The sequence below is a fragment of the Leptodactylus fuscus genome, chromosome 3 (assembly GCF_031893055.1).
Source record: "Leptodactylus fuscus isolate aLepFus1 chromosome 3, aLepFus1.hap2, whole genome shotgun sequence".
Lineage (NCBI taxonomy): Eukaryota > Metazoa > Chordata > Amphibia > Anura > Leptodactylidae > Leptodactylus > Leptodactylus fuscus.
The window spans coordinates 22,341,380-22,362,708 of record NC_134267.1 but is presented as its reverse complement, the minus strand read 5'-3'; the positions used below and the strand labels follow the sequence as shown (position 1 = coordinate 22,362,708).

The window sequence follows — 21,329 nt, the reverse complement described above, 5'->3', positions numbered from 1 at the left end:
GGAAAATGAAGCATTACACCTATTTAATTCAATGGCTTGTCTGTGTAATACAGGGCAGGACAAGTCCTCCAGATGATGAGATAAAGATAAGATGTGATGTCATGATGACTTCAACAAGATAAGATATGACATCATTCATCTATTGTCAGTAGTGATGTCATGATGACTCAGCAAGATAAGATAAGATATGACATCAGTCATCTATTGTCAGTAGTGAGGTCATAATGACTCAGCGATATTATCTATAGAACTGTGTTCTATATAGTCTGTGATGTAAATCAGGTGACTGCTGCAAAGAAAATCCCTCCAGAATTGACGTATATTATTACTAGGCTTAGTGGTTAGAGTGAAACTTGCAGGATATAGTACTTTAAAAAAATATCATACAGGATAAGCCCAGAGCGTTATATTCGTCACATTCATGATATCAACTTGAAAAAAAAAAATTAAGGCAAAACTAATATGGTTGATTGATCTGAACGCCGGTGAGATGAGACATTTGCATTTGCTCCTCATTCATCTGCATAATAAGGGCAGGAATCGGTGTCGCGGATTCCTAAATGATGTAGGCCGTGAATAATACCGACTGTCTGGAGGAGAACTGAGGTAAATGTTATCTCACGGTGGAGGAATCTCATCTCAGGGATGCCCCTTTAATCTGGGGACACGGGGGTTTATAGACCTGTAAACCAGAGATATCTCACATCTGAGCAGATCAGCAGACTGGCGGCAATGAAGGTGACAGCTGACGTATATGTGGGAGGCGAGGAAGGAGACAATATCACTCGCAAAAGGTTTTCAAACGCTCCCAGGATTAAAAAAGTACAAAGACAGAAAAGGCAACATTTCATAGACAAGATCTCCAAAAATCTTTAAAGTGCAGACAATTTTTTGTATAAACTTTGAAGGTGTACGTGCCGCACGGAGGACTCGGTACATGTCTGCTTTATTCCCTTTGGTGGTGTTAGAAGGGGAGCTTTGGATCCATAAAAAGTATATTAAACATATAATCCGATCACCACTTCCTAGTCCCTCATATGCTGGTTCTGGTGACAGTAACCTATCTATCTGCAGGGCTGGGGTGATATACTGGGTCTGGTGACAGTAACCTATCTATCTGCAGGACTGGGGTGATATGCTGGTTCTGGTGACACTAACCTATCTATCTGCAGGACTGGGGTGATACGCTGGTTCTGGTGACACTAACCTATCTATCTGCAGGACTGGGGTGATATGCTGGTTCTGGTGACCCTATCCTATCTATCTGCAGGGCTGGGGTGATATGCTGGTTCTGGTGACAGTAACCTATCTATCTGCAGGGCTGGGGTGATATGCTGGGTCTGGTGACCCTATCCTATCTATCTGCAGGGCTGGGGTGATATGCTGGTTCTGGTGACACTAACCTATCTATCTGCAGGACTGGGGTGATACGCTGGTTCTGGTGACAGTAACCTATCTATCTGCAGGACTGGGGTGATATGCTGGTTCTGGTGACCCTATCCTATCTATCTGCAGGGCTGGGGTGATACGCTGGTTCTGGTGACAGTAACCTATCTATCTGCAGGGCTGGGGTGATATGCTGGGTCTGGTGACCCTATCCTATCTATCTGCAGGGCTGGGGTGATATGCTGGTTCTGGTGACACTAACCTATCTATCTGCAGGACTGGGGTGATACGCTGGTTCTGGTGACAGTAACCTATCTATCTGCAGGACTGGGGTGATATGCTGGTTCTGGTGACCCTATCCTATCTATCTGCAGGGCTGGGGTGATATGCTGGTTCTGGTGACAGTAACCTATCTATCTGCAGGGCTGGGGTGATATGCTGGGTCTGGTGACCCTATCCTATCTATCTGCAGGGCTGGGGTGATATGCTGGTTCTGGTGACACTAACCTATCTATCTGCAGGACTGGGGTGATACGCTGGTTCTGGTGACAGTAACCTATCTATCTGCAGGACTGGGGTGATATGCTGGTTCTGGTGACCCTATCCTATCTATCTGCAGGGCTGGGGTGATATGCTGGTTCTGGTGACAGTAACCTATCTATCTGCAGGGCTGGGGTGATATGCTGGTTCTGGTGACAGTAACCTATCTATCTGCAGGGCTGGGGTGATATGCTGGTTCTGGTGACAGTAACCTATCTATCTGCAGGGCTGGGGTGATATGCTGGGTCTGGTGACAGTAACCTATCTATCTGCAGGGCTGGGGTGATATGCTGGGTCTGGTGACACTAACCTATCTATCTGCAGGGCTTGGGTGATATGTTGGTTCTGGTGACACTAACCTATCTATCTGCAGGACTGGGGTGATATGCTGGGTCTGGTGACAGTAACCTATCTATCTGCAGGGCTGGGGTGATATGTTGGTTCTGGTGACACTAACCTATCTATCTGCAGGGCTGGGGTGATATACTGGTTCTGGTGACACTAACCTATCTATCTGCAGGGCTGGGGTGATATGCTGGGTCTGGTGACAGTAACCTATCTATCTGCAGGGATGGGGTGATATGCTGGGTCTGGTGACAGTAACCTATCTATCTGCAGGGCTGGGGTGATATGCTGGTTCTGGTGACAGTAACCTATCTATCTGCAGGGATGGGGTGAGTTTCTGGGGTCCCCTTGAAGTGTATAAGTCACTGGTTTATTTCACCCTAAGAGTTAACTTGTATGGAAAGTATCAGAATCTCACAGACATGATCTGCCCTGAATAAGTACAGACATCATTAAAATATTGTCTTTTCCCGGAATGTAAGTTGATGTTGATTCGGTAATTAGTCGTCTCTTACCTTCTATAATTAGGATGTTCTGTGATTGGGACCACTTGGAAATGTTTAGGCTGCAAAAATCTGTAACAGTTTAATGTTTCTAAAATTGACATCTGGAATTTAGAAAGTAAAAATAAGTTTTTCTTCAGATTTAAGTTTGGTTAATTTTTTACATTCATCCAGCCTTGTTTTAGAAGATAATTCTATGGTGGGACGATGGGATTGTGAAGACCAACCTCGTCAGCGTCACCAGAGAACCGTTCAATGGGGGGAACCCAACCAAAGACCTTGGACTGTCCCTGGAGACTCCCAAAGAAATTGGGCAAAAGTCCTTATTCTCTAGTAAGAATGTTTAGATGCTGATGTATCCATCATCAAGCCCAAAGAGCAGAAGGTTCTAAGATCCTAAGGTCCAATAGTAACCAGGGACAAGTCTCAGAGGACATCTGCCATATTAGTAGAGGGGACCAAGCTTATACATCAAACTGAAATTTTGGTAAATGGAAATTTTTGATGTTCATGCAAGGTAGGAGTAGGAGTCTCCAGGGGCCATTCCTACTGAGAATCACCAGTGGATCATTCCATGAATGTAACACAACAACCACCTTTGATTGTCTTGTGGATCAGAGGAGAAGTCAGGCTGTGACAACGTTTGCCAAGATCCCAATGTAACAACCATCAAGGCCAAAGAACAGAATGTGACAACTATCCTACGATCCACTGACAACCTGGGACAATTCCATACTGACAACTTCCATGTTATAACAGTGTATACATAAAATTTAAGTTTTGGTAATTGGAAATTGTTGATGTTCATTGAGCACACCAATTTTACAAGGTATGGTACAAGTTCCTCCATTTCTCAAGTGCATCAATCAAGCACCAGATGAGGAATATGAGACAACAACCATCTCTGATCATGCTGTAGATCAGAGTAGAAGTCAGACTTGTCTCCACTTCTGCCCATAGCGAGAACGTTTGCTTAGATCCAGATGTAACAACCATCACGCCCAAAGAGCAGAAGGTGACAACTATCCTACGATTCATTGGCAATCTAGGACAACTCCATACGGACATCTTCCATGTTAAAACCGTGCATACATCATCAAATTGAAGTTTTGGAGTTAGGTAGGGCACGAGTTTCTCAGGACCATTTCTCCTGGGCATCACTAGAGCACCAGTGGATGAAGGTCACACAACAACCACCTTAGATGGATCCTGTAGATCAGAGCAGAAGTCAGACTTGTCTCCACTTCAGCCTACACTAAGAATGTATCCTTAGATCCTGATGTAACAACCATCAAGTTGAAAGGTCACAACTTTCCTATGACCTATTACCAACCAGGAACAATCACACAATGACATCTGCCATGCTAACGGGGGTGACCGAGTTTATACATCAAATAGAACTTTTGGTAAATTGGAAAGGTGAAGGTGGGAGATCCTCGGGGCCAATCCTACGAGCATCACCAGAGGAGGTTTTGATCTGGGTAACACAAGAACCACTTTTGATTAGAGCAGACATAAGGCAGATAACTTGTTTCCACCTCGGCCGCCAGGGACAATGGTTGCTTAGATCCCGATGTAACAACCATCAAGTCCGAAGAGCAAAAGTTCTTTCCTAAGATCCACGAGAAAAAAGATCAGGGAAGTTATTCTCAGCAACACCGACCAATTTATCTAGAGCTGCTTGAGATTTACTTCAGAGACTCAAAGACTGAGCTATAATGGCCTGGACAGCCGGACAGCACTGGTCACGGAGAATAGCGCCTCCTATGTCCTAGTGATGGAATTCCTAGGATAGTAAAGATGTAACAAACTATTATTAATCAGACAAGATCCATAATTGTGGAATGTAATTAAAAATAATCACTTTATTTGGAAGCTGGAATTGGTAACTTTTGTCTGACTCCAACTCTACCCAAAAGTGGTCTCGTCCCCAACTCTGGCTCCTCATCCCTGTTCACAACTCTAAGTCAACTTTCTTGAAGAGTTAATGCCCCTTCAGACAAGTCTAAGGAGGTCTCAAGGTTGTAGGTCCCAAGAGACAGAGCAGGCAGGAGTGGAGCCCCTGCAAAGATGCGGCCATGTCTTTTGCCCCAGCGTACTCCTGAGGAAGGGCAACCCCTAAGGGCATCCTCCTCTACAATTCTATGGTAACCAGCAGGGCCGATCTCCGGGATTGTTCCCTAAATTATCCAAAAACACTGAAATATGGAAATCACTTTTTTCATATTTTATTTTAAAAAATCTGCAGTTCTAATTCTCTTTTAATTGTGTTTTATTATCTCTGACTATATAATATTAACCATCTGTAGACAATTCTGCGGAGCCGACAATTATCACAGCACAATGTGACGATCTTCACGGGCCATTGAGCCTGATGTCGTATTACACATAGTCAGCGACTGATCGGATGGACGGGACGGCTGGTGGTTGTTACTGTAATGTCAGGATGGCGGGGACCGGTGGTAAGTGGTGATGTCATAAGACGGGGCAAAACACAGGGCAAGGAGGGTTCATTAGTACACCTGCACTCAATATGGCCGATATAAATATCATCCAATTGTATCACTGTATTCAGTGTCTGATCCTGATAAAGTTTCCTGTTGGGGATGATATGTCGGTTTGGATTAAAGATTCCTCTTTAGTTTAATTCTTGGAGCATAGCTGGGTGTTAATTCATTCTTTCTTTCTATCTATCTCTCTATCTATCTATTTATCTATCTATCTGTCTGTCTATCTATCTATCTGTCTGTCTATCTATCTATCTGTCTGTCTATCTATCTATCTCCTATCTATCTATCTATCTATCTATCTATCTATCTATCTATCTATCTATCTATCTCCTATCTATCTATCTATCTATCTCCTATCTATCTCCTATCTATCTATCTATCTATCTCCTATCTATCTATCTATCTATCTATCTATCTATCTATCATCTATCTATCTATCTATCTATCTATCTATCTCCTATCTATCATCTATCTATCTATCTATCTATCTATCTATCTATCATCTATCTATCTATCTATCTATCTATCTATCTCCTATCTATCTATCTATCTATCTATCTATCTATCTATCTATCTATCTCCTATCTATCTATCTATCTATCTATCTATCTATCTATCTCCTATCTATCTATCTATCTATCTATCTCCTATCTATCTATCTATCTATCTATCTATCATCTATCTATCTATCTATCTATCTATCTATCTATCTATCTATCATCTATCTATCTATCTATCTATCCATACATCCATCTATCTATATATCTAGACTCGATCACAGAATCCGCCTATAATCGGTGGAGAGAAAAGTCCTGCATGTGACCGGTGGATACCTGATCTACTCCATTATAGTCTATGGGGTCCTAAGATTTCCGTGTGTAACCTATTTTTAGCGGACAGGGTCTCCATCTTTCCCATGCGGACCCAAACAACAGAAATCCAAACCTTACTGTGATCCTACAGTGATGCACAATTTAGGGTTACTATATTATAGTATATAGAATTGAGCCGCAGCCATAAACCGTGCAGTATAGTTTGTGGCGCCCCCTCCCCCATTATCCCTCCCATACAGTCCTCCATGTTGCGCTTTGATGGATGAGACCGGTTATTCAAACAGAAATCTTAAATTGTCTGTTTTCATTCGGCTGGTGCGGCGGCATCCCCCGGGGGAGGGTCACCTCATTATTTGCATGATACATTAGGTAGAGGGTTGTCCCAGCTGATTTACAGAGCGGCCTCAGTGACAACTCATTAAAGGGATGTTCTATTGATCGCAGAAGAAACAGAAGTTGATTTCTTAAGTCTATGGAGCCCTTATTCACCAGAGTAGTGGCAGCAGAGTAAATCTACCTTGCCTGGAGCGATGCAGCAGAGCTGAGGTGGTGTCGCCTGGAAAATTGGGTCAGCGCTGAATGTACAGGCGGATAATCACAAAGAAAGCCAAACTTCTGTATTCTAGAGGGAGCCAACAAGCAGGGAGGAATATTTCTTAAAGACTTCACAAAACTGCAGGGATAGACAAAAAACTACCAGAGAAGTGCGAATAAAACTGCCATCTACACGTAGGTGTGGTTATGGACTAGACTTCAGAGCTGCATTCACAATTCTGCTGGCTCTTACTGGAAACAGTCAGCAGGCAAGTCCAGACACCCCCAAAAAATCCTAATTCATGCTCAGTTTTACTGCCTAAAAATACCACCATATCATACATATTACAATGCCATATAACACTGTAACTACATAGAGATACTATACAGCAAAAACTATAATAGCATATAATATGTAATAGTGCCATACAGTGCCCACATACTACTGTCATATACTGTAACTGAATGTATTGTACAGTGAACACATAATGCCTTACAGTACCCACATAATACCGTCATATAGTGTGGTAACTACTTGACAGTACCATAGAGTGAACACACAATAATGCCATATAGTGCCCTCATACTGCTGTCATATACTGTAACTGACTGTACCATACAGTGACCGTATACTACTGCCATATATTGTAACTGACTGTACTGTACACATAATGCCTTACCGTACCCACATAATACCGTCATATAGTGTAGTAACTACTTGACAGTACCATAGAGTGAACACACAATAATGCCATATAGTGCCCACATACTGCTGTCATATACTGTAACTGACTGTACCATACAGTGACCGTATACTACTGCCATATATTGTAACTGACTGTACTGTACACATAATGCCTTACCGTACCCACATAATACCGTCATATAGTGTAGTAACTACTTGACAGTACCATAGAGTGAACACACAATAATTCCATACAGTGCCCACATACTGCTGCCATATACTGTAACTGACTGTACTGTACACATAATGCCTTACAGTAATCACATAATACCGTCATATAGTGTAGTAAGTACTTGACAGTACTCTATAGTGAACACATAATAATGCCATTCAGTACCCACATACTACCGCCATATACCGTAACTGACTATACTGTATAGTGAACACATAATGCCTTACAGTACCCACATAATACCGTCATATAGTGTATTAACTACTTTACAGTACTCTATAGTGAACACATAATAATGCCATACAGTGCCCACGTACTACTGTCATATAATGTATTAACTACTTTACAGTACTCTATAGTGAACACATAATAATGCCATACAGTGCCCACATAATACTGTCATATATCACAGTAACTGACAGTACCATATAGTGAGCACACGGTATTACAGTGTCCACATAATACCATCATATACTGTAGTAAATACTTGACAGTACCATATAGTGAACACATAATAATGCCATATAGTACCTAACTATATAACACTGATAGATAGAGGTTTACAGTGACGTACAGTAAAAACGTAAAAAGATAATAAAGTACGAACACAAATCTGCCATATGAGCATACAGATAATAGCGCCATACCGTGTCAAAATCATACAGTAAAAAAAGAAAAAGTGAACACATAATACCTCAGTGACAACATGATACTGCAATATAAAATGTATAGTATGGTGCCATATAGTGTAATCTTAAAAATGCTGTATACCCACAAAATTCTGCACTATAGTATCATACACTAAAACTGAAATATTGCCATATAGTACCAACATGGTACTGCCATTTAGCATCTATTTCATAGTGGCATATATTGAGCACCTACAGTAATACCGCCATTGAATATCTATTTAATAATGCCATATATGAGCACATGTACATTCATTAAACACATACTGTATTGTTGTATAGTATATAGAGTGTCATATGGTGTGTGCATATCAAAGCCATACAGTACCCTTATAATACTACTATATAGTGACTATTATGTAAAAGTGCCATACATGAAAACTCAAAATAGCCACATAGAACCCAGAAAGTGCCGCCATATGGTACTTGTATAATACGCATTGCGAAATAAGATGGCCATATAGTGTTCACATAACCATTGTTATGGAGTCAACATGGACATTGTGTATGATATGGGAAGGGGCCACATCTGGTCCTGGATATTATAAGAGCTCTGCAGTGCACACACGTTCAGCTCTGCTACACTGAATAATGGCTAATAAGTGACATATATGTAAAGATACCGGAGCGCCTGCCTTGTACATGAGTATTCACACTGTCCTGTCTGCTGGTGACACACGCTGCTACATTTACAGATGTCACATGCTAAACACAGAAAGGGACATTGTAAATTCTCGGCTCCTGGGAACGTGGCATTTACTAGAACGCTCAGTACAAACAATGAAGCCAACACCGGGGAGGGACGGACACAGAATGGAGACATTATTGAGCGTCCTGTGTGATTGCTATTGACAAACTGTTCCTGAAACCCAACTAGCAGAAACAAATTACAGCCGAAACCTTAAAGCAACAGAGACACCGCTAAGTGCGGAGAGTACGAGCAGGCGTCACATCTAATTTATATGGTAAGGACTCTATAACCACAGGTGGAGTCTATAAACCTCATATAAGGACTGATACAATATAGTTATATTGTATATATATATACTACATATTCATTGTGTAGATACATTACATTACTTATCCTGTACTGATCCTGTTACATCCTGTATTATACTGCAGAGCTGCGCTCACTATTCTGCTGGTGCAGTCACTGTGTACATACATTACATTACTTATCCTGTACTGATCCTGAGTTACATCCTGTATTATACTGCAGAGCTGCGCTCACTATTCTGCTGGTGCAGTCACTGTGTACATACATTACATTACTTATCCTGTACTGATCCTGAGTTACATCCTGTATTATACTCCAGAGCTGCACTCACTATTCTGCTGGTGCAGTCACTGTGTACATACATTACATTACTTATACTGTACTGATCCTGAGTTACATCCTGTATTATACTCCAGAGCTGCGCTCACTATTCTGCTGGTGCAGTCACTGTATACATACATTACATTACTTATCCTGTATTATACTCCAGAGCTGCGCTCACTATTCTGCTGATACAGTCACTGTGTACATACATTACATTACTTATCCTGAGTTACATCCTGTATTATACTCCAGAGCTGCGCTCACTATTCTGCTGGTGCAGTCACTGTATACATAAATTACCTTACTTATCCTGTACTGATCCTGAGTTACATCCTGTGTTATACTGCAGAGCTGCGCTCACTATTCTGCTGGTGCAGTCACTGTGTACATACATTACATTACTTATCCTGTACTGATCCTGAGTTACATCCTGTATTATACTCCAGAGCTGCGCTCACTATTCTGCTGGTACAGTCACTGTGTACATACATTACATTACTTATCCTGAGTTACATCCTGTATTATACTACAGAGCTGCACTCACTATTCTGCTGGTGCAGTCACTGTGTACATACATTACATTACTTATCCTGTACTGATCCTGAGTTACATCCTGTATTATACTCCAGAGCTGCGCTCACTATTCTGCTAGTTGCCACTGGAAACAGTCCACAGAAATAGCTAGTCAGCAGACTACAGACTGGACTCTACATGACAGGAGCCAGTCAGCAGACCTGTGACCATGGGACTGTCCTGTTTTTCGTCATGCAGAGATGTGAGGATTGTGAGACAGCCGGTGTAGGTTCCTCTCATCCCTCCTTCTGCAGACACATCCTATTCCGCACCGGTTACATCTTCTGCTAAATGAGGAAATCCATCAATATTCACAGAAATGTTCCACAAGGTTTAACAAGTGACAAGACAAATAGCATACAGATGTCACCTCTACAAGGAGCTAAGGCAGACAAGACAGGAGAGCGGGAGTGGCGGAGGATGATGGGGGTGATACTACAGCTCTCTGCCCCGTGGAGGCCGCACAATATTACAGAGGGGAAGACTCAGATTCTGCCCATCAGGGTAACACTACTATGTGTAGGTCGCCATCTATATACTCCAGTACAGCTGATAATTGTCTATAATTTCCATCTCTACATATAGAATTCTACTGGCACACGCTGTATGTGAATTATTCATGTGACATCATCAGTCAGGCCATAAATCCGTCCAGCTCTGAGACTGATTTATTGAGGATTCTTCAGGGCTGCGACTTTATTATAAAATATTAATATTGGCTGATATCTATATACGTGTCCATGAGGAGCTGAGCGTGCTGAAGGCTCCTACACGAGATCTGTCCCAGACACTTGGATGTTGTCACAATCCTGTGCTTATAGGGGTGTTGTTATATAGGAATACATGTATACTGAGCATGACGGCCTGATCTGAAAAAACAGCATCTAAGCTGAGTCTTATGTCTCTATGGATAGTGCTAGTGCATGTTATCTCAGGTCTGGGCTTGGCTTTAGCTTAGTAATATTGTCTATTGGGGTCTGCAGTAGTCCAGAATCTTACATTTTACTTAAATGGAGTGTCATCAGACTACAGCATATCACCCCAGCCCTGCAGATAGATAGATTGGTGTAAATCCCTAAATCCCAATGCTACCCTATCTACATATGTAATGCAGACTCCAGGATGTGAGCTTTGAAAAGAACCCACCACACATCTCTGGTTGGTGATATGCTGTTTTTTTGTGACACTAACCTATCTATCTGCAGGGCTGGGGTGATATACTGGTTCTGGTGACACTAACCTATCTATCTGCAGGGCTGGGGTGATATACTGGTTCTGGTGACACTAACCTATCTATCTGCAGGGCTGGGGCGATATGCTGGTTCTGGTGACAGTAACCTATCTATCTGCAGGGCTGGGGTGATATGCTGGTTCTGGTGACAGTAACCTATCTATCTGCAGGGCTGGGGTGATATGCTGGGTCTGGTGACACTAACCTATCTATCTGCAGGGCTGGGGTGATATGCTGGGTCTGGTGACAGTAACCTATCTATCTGCAGGGCTGGGGCGATGTGCTGGGTCTAGTGACACTAACCTATCTATCTGCAGGGCTGGGGCGATATGCTGGGTCTGGTGACACTAACCTATCTATCTGCAGGGCTGGGGTGATATGCTGGTTCTGGTGACACTAACCTATCTATCTGCAGGGCTGGGGTGATGTGCTGGGTCTGGTGACACTAACCTATCTATCTGCAGGGCAGGGGTGATATGCTGGTTCTGGTGACAGTAACCTATCTATCTGCAGGGCTGGGGTGATATACTGGTTCTGGTGACACTAACCTATCTATCTGCAGGGCTGGGGTGATATGCTGGGTCTGGTGACAGTAACCTATCTATCTGCAGGGCTGGGGTGATATGCTGGTTCTGGTGACAGTAACCTATCTATCTGCAGGGCTGGGGTGATATGCTGGGTCTGGTGACACTAACCTATCTATCTGCAGGGCTGGGGTGATTGGTTATCTACTGAATTATTATTGATACTATTTGTGCTGTCATTATTCATATTACTGTTATTATTGGTATGACTGTACTGTTATTATTAATATTTTGCTTATTAGTAGTAGTAGTAGTAGTTACTATCTTCCAGTCCCCAATATAATCTGCGCATATCTTCACATAGTGACTGGTGGATTATGTAGTGAGTTACTTTTCGGTACCTGCGCAGTTTTCTCGAACTATATATATATTTAAAAAGCCACAATCTAAGGAAAACAGATAAGAGGGAAGATAAGAGAATGCAGCAAAAAAAAAACAAAAAAAAAACAATAACGTAAGAAAATATCTGATGAGAAAAGTAGTTTAAAGACGTGACAAGAGATGAAGCAATCTCCGGGCGCCGGCAGAAAAATTCAATAAGTTGCTCTTTACAAGACAAGATAAACGAGGACATAATAACACATAAGAACGCTGCGGCAAAGAAAGTTCTGAGGAAGAAGAAAACTTCACAAAAAGAGACAAACTCTTCACTGCCACGTGGGCGCCATCATCTACACTGACTGTCCTGGTACTACAACTCCCAGCATTCCCTAGAGATACAAACTAGTCACTGCCACGTGGGCGCCATCATCTACAGCACCGTCCTGACAATACTTCTAATACGTTCGTTTTTCGTTTTTGACTCCCCTCCTTCTAAACCCCATAACCTTTTTATTTCTCCGCTCCCAGAGCCATATGAGGTCTCGATCTTTGTGGGACAAATTTTTCTTCATGATGCCACCATTAATTATTCTGTATAATGTACTGGGAAGCTGGAAAAAAAATTCAGAATGGGGTGGATTTGAAGAAAAAATGCATTTCTGCGACTTTCTTACGGGCTTCGGTTTTACAGCGTTCACTGTGCAACCAAAATGACATGTCCCCTGTATTCTGTGTTTCGGTAAGATTCCGGGGATACCAAATTTATATGGTTTTAGTTACATTTTAACCCCTTAAAAAAATCCCCAAATTTTTTTTTCTAAAAGTCGCCATATTCTGATAGCCATAACTTTTTTATACGTGCGTGTACGGGGATGTATAGGGCGTCTTTTTTTGCGGGGCCGGGTGTACTTTTTAGTTCTACCATTTTCGGGAAATGTTATTGCTTTGATCACGTTTTATTCTAATTTTTATCAGAATCAAAACAGTGAAAAAAACGGCGGTTTGGCACTTTTGATTATTTTTCCTGCTACGGCATTTACCGTATAGGAAAAATATTTTTATAGATTTGTACAGCGGGCGATTTCGGACACAGGGATACCTAACATGTATGTGTTTCACAGTATTTAACTACTTTTATATGTGGTCTAGGGAAAGGGGGTGATTTGAATTTTTAATACTTTTTTAAAAAATGTATTTTTATTTTTTTTACTTTTTTTTTTTTGCATTTATTAGACCCCCTAGTGGTCTTGAACCCCAGGGGGTCTGATCACTAATGCAATGCATTACAATGCTAATGCATTGCAAAATAGCGGCACTTCTATTTCAGGCTATGTAGCATAGACTGCAATAGAAGTAATGTAATGGCAAGCCGGGGAGCCTTCACAAGGCTCCCGGCTGTCATAGTAACGTGACGCCGGCCTCTGAGCTTACTCCAGGTGCCGGCGATCACAAAGAAAATGGCGGCGCTCATGCGCCCCCGGGAAAATGGCGCCACCGGAGGAGTTAATGCCTCCAATCGGTCTGGGGACCGATCGGAGACATTAGCGCCAGTTGTCTACTGCATAAAGCAGTAGACACCCGGTGGCTATGGCGGTTGCTTGGCTCCCGGGCGGTCACTATAGTTACACACCCAGCAAGCGCCATACTATTACGGTGGATGTCGGACAAGGGTTAATGCACCATGATGTTGGCATTCCCAACATAACCACTGGGATGCCACCATAGCCCTTAGCGGTGCCCCGAGGTCTATGATATCAGCCAGGAGAAGTAAAAAGATGACCACAGACCTTAAAGACGTGCAAGGTGTCGCAAAGCAGTCCAGGAGGTGAGGAATGGGGAACAAACAAAAATCTCAAGTATTGCTCCTCTCTACTCCTAAATCTCCATGCACATGATGGTGTCCTTGGTCTGTGTGTTAGCTGTATCCTTCATGGCTATCACACTGCTCCATTATTGTCTATGGCCCTATACATAAGCCCCCATATTATCATGGGTCAGGGTACAGCGCTGTGAGCCCAAGTCAAAGTTACGACAGGTCCTACGCCTGCCATTTTGTGGTTTAGGCTCACAAAGGGAAATCAATGGATCTGTGAAGGCTCGGACAACACAAAGATATCATCCATGATCCATGTGCTGTATCACCAAGTACCCAAGCCTTCTACACCTTCATATTTGGAGCCTAAATTTTAGAATTTTTGACCAACTTTTATAGACATCCTCATCGTCTTCTCCATAAGATATTGCCATGAACCAGATGTTACCACCCTACAAGTCAGGACATGCTGGGATTTGTACTTTTGCGTCACCCAAAGATGGAGACCACTGTTGTACCCCTCTTGCTACAGTCTTAGACGTTTCGGCCATATAAAACCAGAATCTAGAGAAGGTTTTTCCCATTAACAATATTTAATTAAAGTGAAACCGGACGAGTCCCGTTTGCGTGTCTACGTGTAATCCCGTCGTGTCTGGTAAAGCTGGTGATGAACATTTTGATATACTAATAATTGCGCTCTTTTTATTGCCACAGCCATAACGAAACATGACAGCCGCCTGTTTATCCGTGCTAGATTGTAGTGCATATTTCATTACACGCACCTGCGCCCAGGCGGCCCACATGTGCTCTACTGGGCGAGATATTGCCAATGGTAATTCATTCACTGGCTGCCAGGCAGCTGATAACATCCCGGAGATAAATCATGGAGCAGACGCTTCACGGGGAGGGGATGGTCCCCGCTCTCTACGCCGCTTAATTATACGCCATGAAGTTTTCCTATCAGGTGACATCTTTAAGACTTTATCTACAAGTTTATTGTATAGGCGTATACAGGGTAGGGGGTTTCGGGGGTGCTCACAAAGTCATCCTATAAGCAGTGATATCATAAAGGGACGGGTCTGTGCTGGTAAATGCGAAGTTATTTCTATTAAATCCATTCCCTACATATAAGTAATTAGCTGTAAGTGAGCAATGAATTCAATTGCCTGCAGCGCTCCTACAGGGGAAGTGAAGTATTACACAGTGTCCAATAAAATCAACAGGTTCTCTGTGTAATGCCCTGACAGGCTGAGTCCTCTAATAAGAGATTCACTTAGATATGCTAAAAAGATATCAGAAATGTCCTAACACCAACAGAAGATCTGATAAACCCTCCATAATGAAAACCTAAATATGGAAAGCAAAATAGCTGAAAAGGGTGTGAGGGAGGGGTTAATGAATAAGCACAGCCCAAATAAAATGGAGGCATAAAATAGATTTCTAAATAGTAAATAATAAACCAAACTATGTGAAAAAAATATATAAATATCAATATCATTACAGCCTGTACTATACTCCAGAGCTGCGCTCACTATTCTGCTGGTGCAGTCACGGTGTACATACATTACATTACTTATCCTGTATTATACTCCAGAGCTGCACTCACTATTCTGCTAGTGCAATCACTGTGTACATACATTACATTACTTATCCTGTATTATACTCCAGAGCTGCGCTCACTATTCTGCTGGTGCAGTCACTGTGTACATACATTACATTACTTATCCTGTACTGATCCTGAGTTACATCCTGTATTATACTCCAGAGCTGCGCTCACTATTCTGCTGGTACAGTAACTGTGTATATACATTACATTACTTATCCTGTACTGATCCTGAGTTACATCTTGTATTATACTCCAGAGCTGTGCTCACTATTCTGCTGGTACAGTCACTGTGTACATACATTACATTACTTATCCTGTACTGATCCTGAGTGACATCCTGTATTATACTCCAGAGCTGCGCTCACTATTCTGCTGGTACAGTCACTGTGCACATACATTACATTACTTATCCTGTACTGATCCTGAGTTACATCTTGTATTATACTCCAGAGCTGTGCTCACTATTCTGCTGGTACAGTCACTGTGTACATACATTACATTACTTATCCTGTACTGATCCTGAGTTACATCCTGTATTATACTCCAGAGCTGTGCTCACTATTCTGCTGGTACAGTCACTGTGTACATACATTACATTACTTATCCTGTACTGATCCTGAGTTACATCCTGTATTATACTCCAGAGCTGTGCTCACTATTCTGCTAGTGCAGTCACTGTGTACATACATTACATTACTTATCCTGTACTGATCCTGAGTTACATCCTGTATTATACTCCAGAGCTGCGCTCACTATTCTGCCGATACAGTTACTATATACATATATTACACTACTAACCCTGTACTGTATAGTTCGGTAAGGTCCCAGTGCCCACAGTACATGAGGATATTTCCACAGTTCCTACCTGTAATGTCTTGTGTCCTTTATGGCTCGGTCGCTGGGGATGCGCTCACTTTCCCTCTGGTTGAAGGCATACAGCCTATAGGGGTCTTCTCCAGGTTTCCATCTTTGAGCATTCAGGTATCTGCGCTCATCAAACTGGTCCCATAGATCATCCCAATCCACATCTGTGTCCTGTAGACAAGAAGAGAAGTGTGAGGGTCCGAGCTCTCCTGTGTTACACAGTTGCAAGCCCTTTGCTTTATTCACACTGTGGGTATTATAATGGGGTGAGATGTAAATAACTGGACCTCGCTTAGCTTGTTATTTCTAGGCTGCCACATCCCTTTAAATGACCAGCTCAGCTCTGCTACATCTAGATGTATAACTGGTTAAATCTCATTTTCCAGCCTGGAGCCTCAAATATCTTGTATAATGGGATATACAATGTACAGATCCCCCGATACACGTACGCAGCTCTCCTGCCACTTCATGATACCGGCGCCCGCACCCCACAATCCATCTCTCACTATCTATCATGTTCTCTTAGCAAATGCACAAAACGGGAGATTTTGAGGAGTGAGATATTTATCCAATAATTGACTTTTATTCACTTAGTGGGCCGACATTCATCACGGTAATAAGATTCGGAGAAGCCATTTATTTATAAGTTTATGAAGGAGAACCTCTCCTCGCGCTCCGCCATATCTGACGCCTTCCCCTGATATATCTGCACTAAATGGGAAGACTTGCTGGGCTGTGTTCAGACAGTGGAGAAGTATCAGCGGTGTATGAAGGATTATATCAGGGAGGAGTACACAGATATATATATATGCCCATACACATATACATACAGTATATAAACCCACAGGTATATACACAGAAATATCTAAATATAGAGAAAGATAGATAGATAGATAGGAGATAGATAGATAGATAGATAGATAGATAGATAGATAGGAGATAGATAGATAGATAGATAGATAGATAGATAGATAGATAGATAGGATATAGATAGATAGATAGATAGATAGATAGAAAGATAGATAGAAAGATAGATAGAAAGATAGATAGAAAGATAGATAGAAAGATAGATAGAAAGATAGATAGATAGGAGATAGATAGATAGATAGATAGATAGATAGATAGATAGAAAGATAGATAGAAAGATAGATAGAAAGATAGATAGAAAGATAGATAGAAAGATAGATAGATAGGAGATAGATAGATAGATAGATAGATAGATAGATAGATAGATAGATAGATAGGAGATAGATAGATATTTACGTATATAGACTCACAACAACCATTGCAGATATAAGTATATGAGAAGATATAAGGGGTTCTCTATAGAAGTTTACAAGGAGCTGACTTAATACCTAATAATACAATGATCCCTCAGTATTATATGGCAGACTAGTAATACCGCGGTGCAGACCTGGTGATGAGTAAGAACATTATATTAGGACTAATAGAGTTAACATTGATTTATTTCCAATGTCTTCGCCCAAGTTGTAGCCGTGTTTGATATTAATTACAACACCGGCCTGGCTGAAGGTTTGCACGGTCTGATAGGGACTGTGACAAAATGTCATCTCCGGTAGAAGATGTACTGTACGGCCCGCGCTGCGATAAACCATTCACTTCATTGTTATGAAATGTACACATTAAAAAACACTTACAGCCTCTAATTATCACCAGATCACCTCAGCCGTGAAGAATTAGAGCTTACATTCAAGGTCTTTCATGAGCCGCATCACCGGCCCGCTGCACCGGAGAGATAACACCCTCCATACACCAATAAGGAAGAGGTTTCATCTGAGAACTTGTCAGACAATTTAGATGAGTTGTAAAATGAGACAGTGAGGTCAGTGGTTACTCAATGAACGTATGATGGATGAGGCAGAGCCGGGTATTGATTATCCCTCTACTCCAGAAGAAGCATTTAGTAAGTATCACTTTAAGAGAAGTAACCCAAAGAACCCTGTAATAATCTCCTTTAAGAAGTTGTCTCTTTCTCTTGTTACCTAAATTGATTCTTCAGAATGTAACTACTATAATACTGCTCCTATGTACAAGAATATAACTACTATAATTCTGCTCCTATGTACAAGAATATAACTACTATAATACTGCTCCTATGTACAAGAATATAACTACTATAATACTACTCCTATGTACAGGAATATAACTACTATAATACTGCTCCTATGTACAAGAATATAACTACTATAATTCTGCTCCTATGTACAAGAATATAACTACTATAATACTGCTCTTATGTACAAGAATATAACTATTATAATACTACTGTTATGTACAAGAATATAACTACTATAATACTACTCCTATGTACAGGAATATAACTACTATAATACTGCTCCTATGTACAAGAATATAACTACTATAATACTACTCCTATGTACAAGAATATAACTACTATAATACTGCTCCTATGTACAAGAATATAACTACTATAATACTGCTCTTATGTACAAGAATATAACTACTATAATACTGCTCTTATGTACAAGAATATAACTACTATAATACTACTCCTATGTACAGGAATATAACTCCTATAATACTGCTCCTATGTACAAGAATATAACTACTATAATACTACTCCTATGTACAAGAATATAACTACTATAATACTGCTCCTATGTACAAGAATATAACTACTATAATACTACTCTTATGTACAAGAATATAACTACTATAATACTACTCCTATGTACAAGACTATAACTACTATAATACTACTCCTATGTACAAGAATATAACTACTATAATACTACTCCTATGTACAAGAATATAACTACTATAATATTGCTCTTATGTATAAGAATATAACTACTATAATACTGCTCCCATGTACAAGAATATAACTACTATAATACTACTCCTATGTACAAGAATATAACTACTATAATACTGCTCTTATGTATAAGAATATAACTACTATAATACTGCTCCTATGTACAAGAATATAACTACTATAATACTGCTCCCTATGTACAAGAATATAACTACTATAATACTGCCTCCTATATACAAGAATATAACTACTATAATACTGCCCCTATGTATAAGAATATAACTACTATAATACTGCCTCCTATATACAAGAATATAACTACTATAATACTGCTCCTATGTATAAGAATATAACTACTATAATACTGCTCTTATGTACAAGAATATAACTACTATAATACTACTACTATTCAAGAATATAACTACTATAATACTGCTCCTATGTACAAGAATATAATTACTATAATACTACTCCTATGTACAAGAATATAACTACTATAATACTACCTCCTATGTACAAGAATATAACTACTATAATACTACCTCCTAGCTGTGAGGACGTGTTTTTGTAGCTCTCCTGAGGCTCCTGATGTCTGGAGATAGCCCAGGGCGGGGCCGCCCTGGGTGGGGAAGTTCCCCTGCCAAGGCCCAGGCTCCAAGGCCTTCTCTGGGAAGCAATTCCCAGACAACTAAAAAAATGGATGGAAATCCTAAAGTCCCCAGTAATGGGAATCGTGTCCAGTGTGTCAGCAGTCCTAGTGCAGCAAGCCAAGATGGGAAGAAAGTTGTAAAGGAAGAAGTAACGGAAGCAAGCAGTAGTACGGTGCAACAACCAAGCAAAATGGTTGAATGTAAGGAGCAAACTTTGCAGCCTGTGCAGACTCCATTGCAGGTTGCAGGTGTCCAGTCCACCCCACCCTCCTGCAGACAGAGGAGAACATCCCTGGAGAAGCAGACCATGCAGGAGAACATGCAGCAGTCTGTTTTGGTACGGTCTGAGCGGACAAGATCTGGAAGCGGTAACTACAAAAATGTAGTGAAGGCAGTGGAGGAGATCAAAGGGAGATCAGCGGGGAAGCTTCAAGGTACCAGCAGTACAGTCACTGGAAATAAACTGGGACATAGTCCCCAGTCTGGACATTGTGGGCCCATGGCAGTGACAACAGCCGTAGCATGTCAGAAATCACAGGCTACACCAACCAGAAGCCATACTGGGGGTAACCAACCTGCAAAGCTTTCCAACAATGCACAGACTGTCACAGCTACTGAGCGAGCACCAGAACTGCGCCTGGCAGATGAGATACCAGCACTGGTCAAGCGACTGGAGACATTGAAGGCCAGTAAAATATATCTGCAGAGACAGATTGAATGTGCGTATAATCTAAAAAAGTCTGCATGCCCTGAGAAACTGGTGTTACTGGACAGGAAGCTGAGCGCACTGGCGAAAGAGCTCGCCGAGAACGTACGGGAGACCGAGACTGTACTGGAGCAAATGGGACCGGTGGGAGAATCATACAGAAACCAGCAGCGGTTCCAGGAATACCAGAAGTCACCATCACCTTGTGCTAAAGCTGGGTCTGAACCCTCTCAAGGTGGCAGCCAGCAGTCCCATGTAAAACCAGTTCTGCAGCCAGCAAGTTTCCCTTTTAAGGAAGGGAATTTGTACGGGAAAGCGACCAGTGTTCAGCAACAGCAAAAACCTGCAGCAGTTCTCAGCAAGGCACCACAAGTCCCAGCAACCAGCACTTTGCAACCAGGTCATGGACCCCTGCCTAATGGTAATGAAGTAGCAGCTGTGCAGACACCACAAGTCCCAGGAGACAAGTCATTGCAGCAGGACTATGGACTCTTACCTGAAGGTACTGGGGGAGTAACATATTTGGGGTTACAGGTTGTGGACTCTGTTGTGCAGGACTCTGCTGCCGCTGACTATAATACTAATATGGACTCTGCTATGCAGGAC

The 21,329-nt window shown here is 41.6% G+C and overlaps 1 protein-coding gene across 1 annotated transcript in view; it reads right to left on the bottom strand.

The window, feature by feature from the left end:
• Positions 1 to 21,329, bottom strand: part of GALNT14 (polypeptide N-acetylgalactosaminyltransferase 14) — a 303,711-nt gene that overhangs the window by 132,378 nt on the left and 150,004 nt on the right. Inside the window, exon 2 of the mRNA XM_075267232.1 lies at positions 16,572 to 16,741. Within this exon, the coding sequence (XP_075123333.1) occupies positions 16,572 to 16,741 (170 nt within the window). The remainder of the gene's footprint in view (positions 1 to 16,571; positions 16,742 to 21,329) is intronic.